Consider the following 13,238-nt stretch of genomic DNA (forward strand, 5'->3'; position numbering starts at 1 on the left):
CCACTCTACGCAAATGGATTTTCTGGCGTTTGCATTCAAATTCAAAGTCATTTACAAGTGAAATAAATGCAAAACTTCTTGACGGCCTGGGACAAAAACAGCCAATTTGCAAGTGTTTCTTCGGGCAAAACAAGAATTCGTCCTAATTTATTCATCGAATTAAAAAAAAGGCCTGACATTCGCACTTTAATTCCAAAATTTATTTGCTGCCCTGCACATTCTTGAGGCTTTGGCGGGTCACTTAATGACATTGGCTTAAATATTTAAATGACACAAACTTGGTGTGCGCTACATTATGAAATCCCTGGTGGCCATTAATAAAACATTCTAGAGGCAAAGCCGATTACGCCAAGAAGTGAAAAGTTTTGCCGGCGACAGCGCAATAATAACAAAACTGGCAGTGAAGTGTGGCATTCAGATTTTTGAATCAGCAACTCGGCATTTTTAATTGCCGCCTTTCAGCTGCTCGGAGCGGAGAGGCATGAAAATTCATCGCCTCGCTTCAACAATAAAAACGAGCCGCACCGCCTAAAGTTAATTAATTTGCATAGAAATTGAGAGGGCGAGCTGTTTCTTTCACTCGGCGAGAAACGATTTCTTTTTCTGTGAGTAAACTGGGAGGAATATAACCGTTATTTTTCATTAACTCTAGAGTGGCTTTAATTAAAACATTCCCCTTTGTTGTTGTTAAAATTCATAAAGTGGGGAAGATTCCTGACGATTAATAAAAAAGATGATTTATCACTGGAATTTTTGACGAACGATTACTTCTAAAAATATAAGTCAACTATTTTTATAAATGAAAAAGAAAAAGAGTTTATTTCATTCAACATTAGCGTTAGGATTGTTGTTTTAAATTTAGCACTGGCAGAAGAAGAGACATAGACTTATAAAAAAAATCAGAAAATATAATTTTTTAGGAAAACATTCACTTTTGAATTAAAATAAAATGGACTTGTTGCCATCAATGGGACTTTTAAGAACATAAAAGTCCTTTTAGCACGGTGCTAATGAAAGTCTCGTACTCGCTCATTACACCACGGAGCTTTTAATTTGTCCATTTGTAGCCTCGGGCGTAAAATCCCAGTTCCGCGAAATGTGTGTTGTTGAATGTTGCCCGGGAACATCAACAGTAAGGAAAATCATATTAAAAAAGTTTTGCAAAACAGACGAAAAGTCGGAAACGGTCGTTGGCAGGCGCTGCAAAAAGTTTCCGGGCACTTCCCCGAGAATATCATAAGGCTATTTACGTCCTCTTCTCCAACTTATCTCGCAAGACGCAACAACCTGCTCAGTTTGGCCAATTACATTTCGCTTAAAAGCTTTCGGCTGACGTTGATTCTGCAAAACTTCTCGCCCCTTGCCAAAGTGGGATAAAAGTCTCAAAATTTCCCCGCGAAAAAGGTATAATTTTTTGTCGTTTCCTGCAGACAAATACAAATCCCGTTCTCGATTGTGCGGCTCAAGCGGAGGAAGACAAAGGATAAACCTTGAGCCGATTCGGAAGGGGGTTAACGCGATTCCTATGCAAATGAGCAAGACGCACTCACCTCGTAAGGGGGCTGTCCGAGTCCGTCCGTCGCCTCCCATTTGTTGGCGATGCGGATGGTTTCTGCAGTCTTCTGTTGAATGGATTTGGTGTCGTCGAGCAGCGTGAGCTCGTAAAATTCTTGTATATCTGCAACAAAAGTAAAGGAATTGTGATGAATGGTTAGCGTTTTTCAGAGTAAACGTCGGCGCTGAAAAATGAACTTGGCCAAATCCGCGGCACCGAAACGGCGAGGGGAAAAATCATCAGAGGCTGCGTGAACGAAAACAAGCCGAGGAAAGAAAAAAGAAAGCTTTCTCGGTGTGCGTCTCGAGGGAAAATCGCGGCGTGGGATGAGAAATTCTGCTACCGCTTCACGCTCCTTGCGTTTTATCCAACGAGACATTTATTATGCACGAGCTGACAAAGATAGGGGTAATTTTGTTTATTTGTGGACCTGCCCATTGCAATCACTCCAGAGGCACTTGAATTTTTCATTCAGCTCCAAAACAACTTCTGGTTTTGTTCAATGAATCTTGAATTCCAATTGAAAGGGCAGCATTTATATATTTAAATTTTTTATTTCAAATAAAAAAGGAAATTTGAAGACAAAATTGATAAGGAATAGTAAGGACGTATAAAATGAGCAAATAATTTTATTTTTGAATACAAAAAAATCTCACCCTTGAATAGTTTTATTCAGTTTTATTAATATTCCTTCAAAAAAACCTTTAATTATTTTGTTTCTGATTTTTTTTCAGTCTTTAATGAATAAAAACAATCTATGCAATCTATGGAAATAATCTTAATATTTTATGAAATTAAAAAAAGAACCACATACAATACATTTAAAAATAAATATTAGAGAATATCAATAACATTTCATATTTTCTTTAGTGGAAAAAGCATGATTTTAGATTCCAGAGAAGATTTTAAAAGAACCACACAATTAATCTGGGCTATTTTAAGGTTGAATTGTGATGTGGATCAGATTATTTGAAACTTGACCGATTTTCATCTCCGCAGCAGTGTGCAAATCTCCTTTCTTAGAGAAAAAATTGGATCCAGCCGCAACAATGAACCTTATAAATTAGACCAGTTCAAACGGCAGCAGACTCGCAAATCCCCTCGCAGTAAGAAAAGAAGAAAAAGAGGATAATCTGAGGGAGCTTAAATTTCGTGGGGCAGAAGAAATGAGGAGTCTGCTCGAAATACGCACTGCAGTGGCAACTGGTAATGCAAAAAAGAACGAGAGAGGAGCAAAAATGAAATATATTTCAGCAATTTGCGCGCGGATTTACGACCTAATAAAATGCTTCGTACCGATCTTTCCGACATTCCTGCCTAGCTAAGTGCGTTTTCACAGGGGCAGCGATATAAAAGACCTGCTTTTCGCAGGCATGCAAAAGTGCACTTGTGTGTTTATTTATTGCAAACGGGGGCGGTGCTCGAGTGAAATGCAAAAGAGCAGCGACTGGTCTCTGTGGCGTTTGCAAAGGGCCTGCAGAACTCTGTGCGCCGCCGCTCGGTGCAAAACAAAGGGTTCAAAGGGCACGGGAGAGAGAGAGAGAAGCGTTGCAATGCGCGAGATATTTATGTGCGCGATGCGAAATAATTGAACCCGGCCGCAGAACGAGTCCGGGCGAATAATAATCGAGGCCTTTGCTCTCCACCACAGCGCGCGGGCACTCACAAAGCACAAATATTAATTTCACATTTCGTCCGACGCACGCGTTTACTGCGAACTTTCATTATTTTCTTCCGCCAAATTATGGCGGATCGCACTGCGCAAACATTAGTTATTTGCAAACAACGTTATCTGCGAATCGCCAGTGTTTGCATTGTTCATTTATTAATTGGCCATTCCAATCTTTCATTGGGTCAATTGCTTAGAAATATTTGCTCAATTAATTTTAGTGAAATTATTTTCAAAAATTGACCAACGGCTGTCATATTTAAAAAGATATTTATTTTCCTATATTAAAACAAATTCAAAGATTATTCAATCTTTTGGTTGTTTTGAACTATAAAGTGGAAAAAAGACTTTGTACCATTATCTAATACTTATAAATTGGAATTTGAACGGTTGACTTCAACCAAGCACAACAAATTTAGATATAGATTGAAGGTGGTAGTTAACAACATTCACAAAATATCATCATTGCTATTGTTGTGCGGATTCCGAGGCTTTGACAAAATTGATAAAAAAAACTTCATTTGTGTGGTTTGCAAAAGTTGGTTATTATAAGGAAAGGCAAAGCAAATTAATTTGAACTAATTGATTCTCCAATTTATTTTCATTTTTCTTTTGTTGATGTGACTTCAAAGAGAGTAATCATTTATTAAATTGTCTGCTGACGAGATTTTAAAAATTAATTTTGCATTCTGAATTTATGGATTTGATCTGGAATTTTAAAGATTGGTTTTTATGATTTTTCCCGTTGGCTAATGAGGATTAAATTTTATCTCTATCGTAAGCGGCTTTGCTGATGTTCCTTTGATATTTTAAACGCGGCGCTCGCACTGAAATATAACGTAATAAAATTTAATTAAACGCGATCGGACGTTGAACGGAAAGGCCGTAAAAGCCTTTCAGCCAAGCTGATCAAAGCGCAAATTGCTTTTGCAACGCGAGCGGCGGCGAATTCTTTTTGCGCACCACATCAGAGGGTAAAAGACACGGAAAGCCAAAAACAGCGGTAATAATTCGCTCAGCCGCTCCATCAACGTCCGGACGATTCTCACGGCCTCTTCGGTCTCCCATCAATTCCCCACACACAGCTCTAATTAAACTTTTTTTTCCATAGAACAGCTTTGGCGTGCGAGTAAATAATAGGCCTAGCTCGCGGGTATCGAACCGAGGACGCTTCTCGTCGGATCAAAGGGAGGGTCGGATTATGCGGTCGCAATATGATTGCTAGGCGAGGCGAGCCTTTGTTCAACTCGATCCAGCCGCCGCAAATGGCCTAAATAAATTACGGTGCGAGACGTGACACGCCGCTAGAATTCGCCTCAGCCTGCTTCTTCAAATTAATGACCACGAGTGCCTGCTCGTCGACGCGACGGCGTTCTGCGTTTTCTGCTTTCGGGCCTCTTTCGTTTGCTACTCTCTCAAAATCAGGTGTTTCATCAGCGTGTGTCAAATTTCGTGCCTCTCGAGTGGCGCGCCCACTTGGATTCGGTTTCATGCGAGCAGCACTCAAAGGTGCCTTTTGAGAAAAGCGAAACCAAAAGTCGCTACCGTCACTTTTCAAGAAATTCTGCGGCTACTTTAGAAGTCAATTGCGTCTTTCGGTACGAAAGCTAATTACGCAGCCAGAACTTAAAACAAACTTTGAGTGCTGCCTTTATTTACCGCTTTTAATTCTGAATTCAATTTTCGATTGCAAGATATTCATTTAAAAAGGGGGAGAAGGTAAAAAAACCTACCTAGTATTTATTCAATAGAATAAATTGAATGAATTTCATTTACATTTCAAAGGTTATTTAATAAATATATAGGAACAATGCAAAAAATATTTGCGAAGAATATTATCAAGAATAATAATAATTATTATGAAGTGAAAAAGTGGGCTTATTCTTGTTGATTTTGGAGGACGTTTTCCCATTCATGATCATCTCCTGTAGTGTCCATTGCACTTCTTAAACTTTATACTTATTTAATTTTTATTTTTACTGCCTCAACTTACAAATTGAATTATATATATGTATATTGCTGTTGTTAATTTTCTAAATTGTTGCAAATACATTGTTTATGTTCAATTGTTGAAAATAATTTATTTAAAATAAAGAAATTTCTGGGCAAAATATTTATTTGGTTATAAAATTTAAAAAAGCCCGTTTTATGTCACTTTCATGAACGCCCGCTTGAGATCCAACTTCTTTACATTAATTATTATTAATTTCTTTTCATACATTAATTTCTTTTAAATTCAATTTCAATATGATTTTCTTTGACACAGTATTAATTCGTAAGCAAATTTATCTTACCAATTTCCCCTTTGCCTTCAATTAGTTAACAAATTTGTTCAGCCTCGCTCTCTTTTCAAGCATCAAATTTTGCTCGCCCAGCACTTTGAAACAACTCAGCTGATTTAGGCAGCCGGCACGGCACGGCGCTCAAGACGGCTGCATACGCTGGCTTTCTGTAGGAGCTTTGCGAACAAACATACGCACAGCTACTTTGTATTGCATGTGGGCCCAAGCTGCGTTAGTTAGTTAAACGGATCCGGCGAGGCTTGGGTGCCAAAACACTCGTTTACCGGCGTCGTTGTTTGGTATTGGAAAATTTATAACCCTAGCGCAAGCTATTCAATTTAAACAACGCCAGGCTTTTTCAGCCCCGATCAATATTGGTTCACCATTTTTTGCAACAGGCCGGGCTCTTTGATCATGCATAATTAACTGTGAAATGTATTTCCTCGAAAAAAAAGCTAATTTTCGCGTTTCAAAAGAAATTGAATTCGCAGCCTCTCAGAAAGCAGAGCGGAAGCGCACGTCACGCGTGGCAAAGAAAATCAGCGGGCGCACATTAAATTGCGAGCCGAAAGTGGGAATTCTCGAGAAATAGGAAGAAGCAGCCGCTCTTGCAAGTCGCCGAGGCGTGGCCCAGAATTTTGATTAGTGCAGCCCAGGAAATTCAATTGATTCGCCAGATAAGAAGAAGTTCCGACCACAAAGGAAGCGTCTGGCGCGAATCGAGTTTTTCCCCGAGCGCCCCGGCACATATATTGAAATACGCCGTGAATTATTCAGGCACGGGAAATTACACGTGCGAGTAGCTCGGGAATTTCCAATGAAAAGCAAACGTCGCGGATTGACATTGGCTGGCTGGCTGGCTCTGTAAATAGTACTCGTTCCGCCGTGCAATTTGACTGACGCTCATTAAAATTCGGCCGGGCCGATTGGAAGTGGGGGTGGGCATATTAATTTGCACCAAGCCGGCTTCGTTAAGTAATTGGGGCACTTGGGCTTCCACTCGACTTCATTTCCTGTTACACGCCCAAATGGACCGACATGCAGGACCCGATTACAGGATTGCGGCTGCAGGGCTTATTGAACTTGCAAATTTGCATTAATGTTGGCAAACACGCCGCGATGTAACAATTCACCAACTGTTTGTTTTCAGGCGGTATTTCCTTTTTCCCAATTTCCTGCTGGTCGTAAAATTCTGCTCGATCAAACATGCAGCAACGCTTGATATGCACGAAAAACTCAATCTTCCGCGATCTCTATGCCTGGGCAATAAAATGCAATAGTTTGATGTTTCTGGTCTCGTAACCCCGGCCGAAACAACAGCCGGGGGCGAACGGATTTTGTTGCCGGATCAAAGAACGAGGGGCCTCGCAGCCTGGAGGTGGGATAGAAACGACTACAGCATTTTTCCAGCCAGAAAGATCGGTTGGGGAAATTATTAAGCAGAAAGCTTTCGAGTGGAGGAGTTGGCGGTGGAGGAGGTGCCAAATTGAGGTGAAGTGGAGCTCAAAAGAGATGAAAAAAAATTGTGGAATTTCTTCATTTCTGTTAAATTTTCATCGGGCTCGTCCAACCGTTACGAGTGCGGTCGGGATAGCAATTTCGCCGAATGACTGGGAAAAAAAGAGAAAGTGCAAATACTTTGTTTCAAATTCAAAGCATTCCTCGTGGCACGGAATTTCCAATGAGAAGTATATATAATGGTCAGGTTTTTACAGAGCATAAACATTTTGGCCGAGTTACTATTTCAGCAGAACGGCACGTGCGAAAGCGCTGTGATGGTTTTCACGGCCATTCCGTTCTGCTCCATTGGACGCCTCCAGCCGAGGAAACTTTCTCAATCTCTCCGCCACTGTAACGCCCTTGGAAATATACACACACACAGATAGAATTTCACACCATTAAGCGGAGAAGAGACGGTCGGCAAAGATATAATCTTCGGATGGCAACCCACACCTTTGGGATAACACGAAAAAAAAAATAATGCTAATCCCACCCTCCATTTTCATATCTGCGGAAACCTGCGGGCCAAATTACCTCCAGGGCCGCGCGACATCCAATTTCCTTGATGGCGTCTCCGGTTTTCGCAAAGCCTAGCCAGAGAGCGCTTCCTTAAATAATCATGGCTGCTGACTTAGGGCTTGGGTTACCTTTTCTGATAAACTCCTCTTGCGGCAGGAAAAGCCCTGCTGCCAAATGTACACGTCTGCCGGCCCACAAAGGGAAAACTTCATTTTCGAGTGCCACAGAGTATGTTGGTGGGGTGGAATTTATAAATTTCAGCCGACTGGTCCATTACAAATGCACCGCACTCAGTTGGGAGCGTTCGCAGCTGCTTCATCATGCGCCATGAGATTCTGACACATGGCATACAACTCTATCTCTCTACCTGCACAATGATTTATGAAAACCGGCGAAATTAAAGCGGACGCCCCTTTAAAGAGGCTCATTTTTGCCGGAATTCAAAATCCAGGGAAACATGTATATGCTTCAACCTTTTTTGTATTCTTGACAATACTTGTGGCTTTCCCTCATTTATTCAAAGCAGCTTACTGGAGGATGCGTGTTTTGATAGCTGACAGACGCTGCCGACTCTTAAATGGAACATAAATTCGTAATTTTAGGACAAAGTACAAAGACGCGCACGTCTCAGCAGGTACGTAAACACACAGACACAGGAGTGTCATCATTTATTATTTGGGCCGGCGGCGGCGGTGCTCCATGACATTCCATTTGGCATTCTGTTTGTGCCTGCCTTAACTAGAACAATAGAACTTTGGTCTGCGGAAAGGAAGGTTGAACGATTGCCAGATTGGAAAATAAATCTCTCTTGATTACAATCGAACGTGACGCTCGATCAAACATCTCATATTTCTGAGAGGCAAGCGAGTAAAGAATTTTTATTTTAAAAAGATTAAACGTGAAATTAAACTAGAGAAAGGTGAAAGAAAATTTTGTTTTACAGTTTTTATTCAAAACTTTTTAAACTCCAATGAATTAATTAATTCATGTTTAAATTTGATGCTCCCATTTTTTAAAACATACTAATAGGGTATAATTTTTTTAGTTCAAAAAAGATTGGGAATGTAAAATTAATTTAGACATATACATTAGCAAGATTTTTATTAATTATTTCTTTGCCTAAAAGTCACTTTTGATTCTCAACCAAGTGGAAAATAATGCGATCTTCCGCAGAAGATCCTGTCAACAAAATATTCATTCTCAGAACCAAGAGTTCTAATAATAATATTCCCAGAAGATTTTAGCTTAAGCATTATTCTGGATATTCAAGGAAAACTGGTCTTATGGGATTGCCGCTTTCCGGTCTCTGAAATTCAACACCCGGCTTATGAGCGGAATAAAATACCATATTCCATCATGGGAATTGATAACAATGAAACAAATGCGCTACATTTTTTTTTAGCAACATTACACACACACAAAAACCAGTGTGTCAAATGAACGTAAATTTATTTTGATTTACCACGCTTTTGCTACTGAATATAATTATCTCATTAGCAGGACGAGCTGAAAAATTTTACACTGCGCATGCAATTAACAAAATTATAAAGGCGATTGAAAGCGAATAAATAAATATAAGCATGAAATACTCAACGAATTTATTAAATTTGTTTTCAAAAAGCCAAGAACATGTTATCAGAACAAATATTTACTTTAATAGGAGAAATCTCTTTCGTAATCAGTGAATAATTTATAATTACATGGGACCAATAACTCAATTTATGCAAATTGTGCCTCTGCTATGAGCAAAATGATGAAATGGTTGGTTCTCTCTCAATTAATTACCAGCGCTATAGGCACAAGCCGCCGTAATCCACGCACCGAGCGAGGCAGAAAGGGGTGCACCGGTCGGCTCAGTCAGTCAGTGCAGCGCAATTAAAAAGTTAATTATCACTGCCGGCAGCAGGCTAATTAATTAGCAGCGCACACAACGCAAAAACACGCACGCACGCGCTGGACAAAGAAAATCAAGCAAGGAAGGACAAATTTAATTTGGCAGACGCGAATTAATTACATTTGCATGAGTGGGGCTTGTGTCGTCCTTGCTTGCCGGACGAGCGAGCGAACGACAAGGGAGACAGACAGGCTTGGCTGGCAAACAAAGCGTGTTTGCCATCGGTTATTGTGGTCGGACCGCAAGAAGCGAAAACGCGCAGTGCTTTCCACGTGCAGAGCAAATACAAAAGTGCTGCCCGTGCAGCCTCTCGCAATTCTGACACTGTTGCTCAAACACAAAAAGTGCACGCACGCGAAAAATGAAAGATTCGGGTGGATTTTCACACGCTTGGGTTCTGCCGTTGGAATTTGCATAAGGGACTTGAATTTTGTTTTAATCCCCAAGGGAGGATTTGGTTAGATTTAACATTAAGCTGGCTCAAGTTTTTGTGAAAACCCCAAACTCTTATTTAAATTCATATTAATCTAATTAAAAAAATGATATAAATTGTTATAATTTTGCTGATTAAAAGTTTAAATTTTAAATAATAAAAATATGCAATTTTTTGGCGGTATGAAACACATAATATTTTGTAGGAATTTAAACAGAAATTTCTTTCATAGAGTTCACTTCAATTTCTTTTAGGATTTTTTTTTACTCAATTTAACTAAATGAAAATCATTTTAAATTTCATATTTAATAGTGTCTACCAGATTGCATCCCATTTGTTTTTCTTTGCTTCCAGTGACCATAGCTGCCGGTGATTTAATTGGAATATATAATTTTTTTGGGGAATTCAAAAGCTCAAAAACGAGATAAAAAACAACTTTCAGCTTAAAATCGCAGATCATTTCTTTCTGAAATTAAACATTCAAATGGAAGATTTTCATATTTGGTAGATTTTTTAGATATTATAAGAACCAAATCAAAATAGAATTGATAAATATAAAAAAAAGAGTTTTAAATTCAAAGATGAATAATTCACTTTATATATTATTAACCATGCAAAGGAAAATATTCAACATCCAAAAAGAAATAATTTAAAATCTTAAATATAGGAGATTAAAATTCATCTCTATTTGAACTTTGAAAAAAAAAAACATGATCAATATAACTTTGCAAGGCTATAAATTATTTTAAAAGATTTATGTAATAATTTGAAGTAAAAACGTTACTGAGCCTTCAAAGAAACACGAGATCAAGCAGCAAGCTATAGGAGCAAAGTTTTCAAGCCCGACCCTAAAAATCACATGAACAAGGGTTTCGGCAATGATTAAGGACGCAGCTAACGTGAGCCGTAATGTAATAATTCAGGCAGACGAGCCTAGTATATTACGGTGCTATCGCAGACCCGACAGCGCAGTGTCGCAAAATTTACAGGGCGAAATCGGTTACCTCGGCGACGGTCGCCGCGATGCAGATACGCGTTGGAAACCCGGCGGCGTTAATGTGTACAGCATTAGGAGCGAAGGGTCTTGCAAATTTCTGCCGCACAACACACGAGCCGACGGCAGGGCGCACACTTGCAATTTCATGGCTGGGTTGCCGGCAAAAATCTCTCATAAATGCCGAGCAATTTAATCAAGAACGAGCGTTCGTTTTCGGTCAGGTTTAGAACACGCACAGGAAATTGCGATCCGCCAACGCCGCGCACCGAAAATCGAACGAACTCCTCCACCGCTTTTTTAATTTAATTTGGACTTGGAATTAAATCTCTCCGCAGAGAAGAGGCTGCAAGGGCTCTTTGGGGAGATTGGCGAGAGCGAAAATAAGCGCAGTAAACTTTTTCATTGGAATGCACGACTCTCTTTGGCCACTTTGAACACCTGCCCTCGCAACACGAGGGTAAATAAAGAGAGGGGCGATGAGTAAAATTAACGACACGCTGGCTGAGTGCAAAATCGATTGGGTGAAATACGAAACCGGTGTTTTTTTTCTTCAAAGGAAAAACCAATTCTTTTTCTTCTCTTGCGGAAAGAATTTGCATTATGCGTTTGCAAGAAAAAAGTAAATTATTTTATTCCTGGAAAGAAAGGGGAGAAAAGTTTGGTTCTTTTTATTCGGAGAACCTGGTGATTGGAGAAGTTTTCCTTCCTTTCATTCCCTGGACCGGCAGGAATGAGGCATCGATTATCACTTTTTCATAAAAATACTTTTTGTTCTGCTGGGCAATTTATTCATTGCGGAAAAAGTCCGATTATTCCCAGCAAGTTTTGTGAGAAAAAGTTGCGCGCTCAGCAGCTGAGGTTAATTTTATTCAACACCTGTCCCCGCGATATTTACACACGACCGCAAATTTATCCGCTTTGTAATGAATTTTAGCGGCTTTGACGAAGCGGAATGCCAAAAAGGGAGCCTGGCAACTCCGGCGAAATATCTTAAACAAAATTTATTAGGCACGGCGAATTTCCCTCTCTCTATGGACGTGTTTGCGCGCCCAAAGTTTGCGGAAAAGTTTTAGGTGAAAGAGGTGCATTGGAAAAGGCGAGCTAATTAGATTAGCTTCCACGCGAGGCGCAATTTTTGTTCCTTTGACGCAGCAGCAGCCTTTGATATATATTTTTTTCCGCAGCAGATCATTTCGCTGACATTGAGCAACTGCTGCGCAAAAAGCGGCAGCCCTTAAATCGAGCCAATGACGAGTTATGAGCTGAAAAAAGCGCCAAGATGGAGAGACGGAGATAGTTTTTGCTCGGCGCATGCAGAATCTATTACCCTGGCGGATATACATCATATTTATATAATGCCCCCCAGATATGGAGAGGGAAAATAATTTATTGCCTAGCCAAACCTATCGCTTTGACAGCGGCGTGAATTATTAAGCGTCGAGCGAGCTCCACTTTCCCGCCGGAGAATCCTAAGAGCGGATTTTTATCGCTTGGATGGAATAATTCTCGGCCGCCCTGCGGCTTGTTGGCTCACGTCTGTGCGATGAATGTGTTTGCTAAATTTCAATCTCGGTCGTTCCGAATCGAAGGATTTGAGAGACGGCTCGAGCGAAAAGAACTGAAAATCTCAGTTCAAGTGGTAAAGCCGGGCTGGATCTCGACTCTACAGAACGTTAAGATGGATTTTATGACTGTATTTTTCCATATCCTTGAGCCTTTATACGGGACGAATTTCCGTGTACGAAGTGCAGAAAAGAGGTTCTTTTTCTCGCGATACAGAAGTAATATCAAAAGGAAGTACGCGATTTACAGGGAGGAAAAGGTTAAATAATTTGCTGTTATGGGTTATGGAGTTCAATTTCCGACTGCAATTTTAGTGCTCTTTTATATCAAATGTATATCCTGACCTAAATGTGAAATAAATAAATAATACATATACATGCGCCTTTAATTCTATTGCAATGGTTGGTTGGATGTCATTTTTGGCTCACTGAAAGTTGTTAATTTACGCTGAAATAAGAATTGAAAATTTCATTTTCGTCAAACAATCCAGTGCATCATGAGCGAATTACTTGTCGTGCAGACTTTATTAACTATGAAAATAATAACGAAAGATGGAAAAAATTTAAATCATTCTTGCAACCTATTCATAAAGAAAATGTTCAGTTGCAAAGCGTGAATTTAACAGCATTCTTATGTCATTTGAAAAGCAAAAAAAAATTTATAATGTGATGTTTGTCAATTCTTTTGAATTTTTCGTTGAAGATAGTAAACTATTTAAAAATATCAAGTTTAATATTTAAAATAATTGTTAAATTTTAATTTTTTTAAATATTCATATTGATAATTTTTAATAACCCTCATAGAATTATCTAAATCTTCTGTTCAA

At 39.5% G+C, this 13,238-nt stretch overlaps 1 protein-coding gene across 1 annotated transcript in view; it reads right to left on the bottom strand.

The window, feature by feature from the left end:
• Positions 1-1,550: 1,550 nt before the first annotated feature.
• LOC132194260 (disks large 1 tumor suppressor protein-like) overlaps positions 1,551-13,238 on the bottom strand; it is a gene marked incomplete at its 3' end in the record, with an annotated part of 31,481 nt that continues 19,793 nt past the window's right edge. The window contains exon 4 of the mRNA XM_059615429.1: positions 1,551-1,678. Coding sequence (XP_059471412.1) covers positions 1,551-1,678 — 128 coding nt within the window. The remainder of the gene's footprint in view (positions 1,679-13,238) is intronic.

Source organism: Neocloeon triangulifer, unplaced genomic scaffold (genome assembly GCF_031216515.1).
Source record: "Neocloeon triangulifer isolate White Clay Creek 2 clone unplaced genomic scaffold, ASM3121651v1 ptg000006l, whole genome shotgun sequence".
Taxonomy (NCBI): Eukaryota; Metazoa; Arthropoda; class Insecta; order Ephemeroptera; family Baetidae; genus Neocloeon; species Neocloeon triangulifer.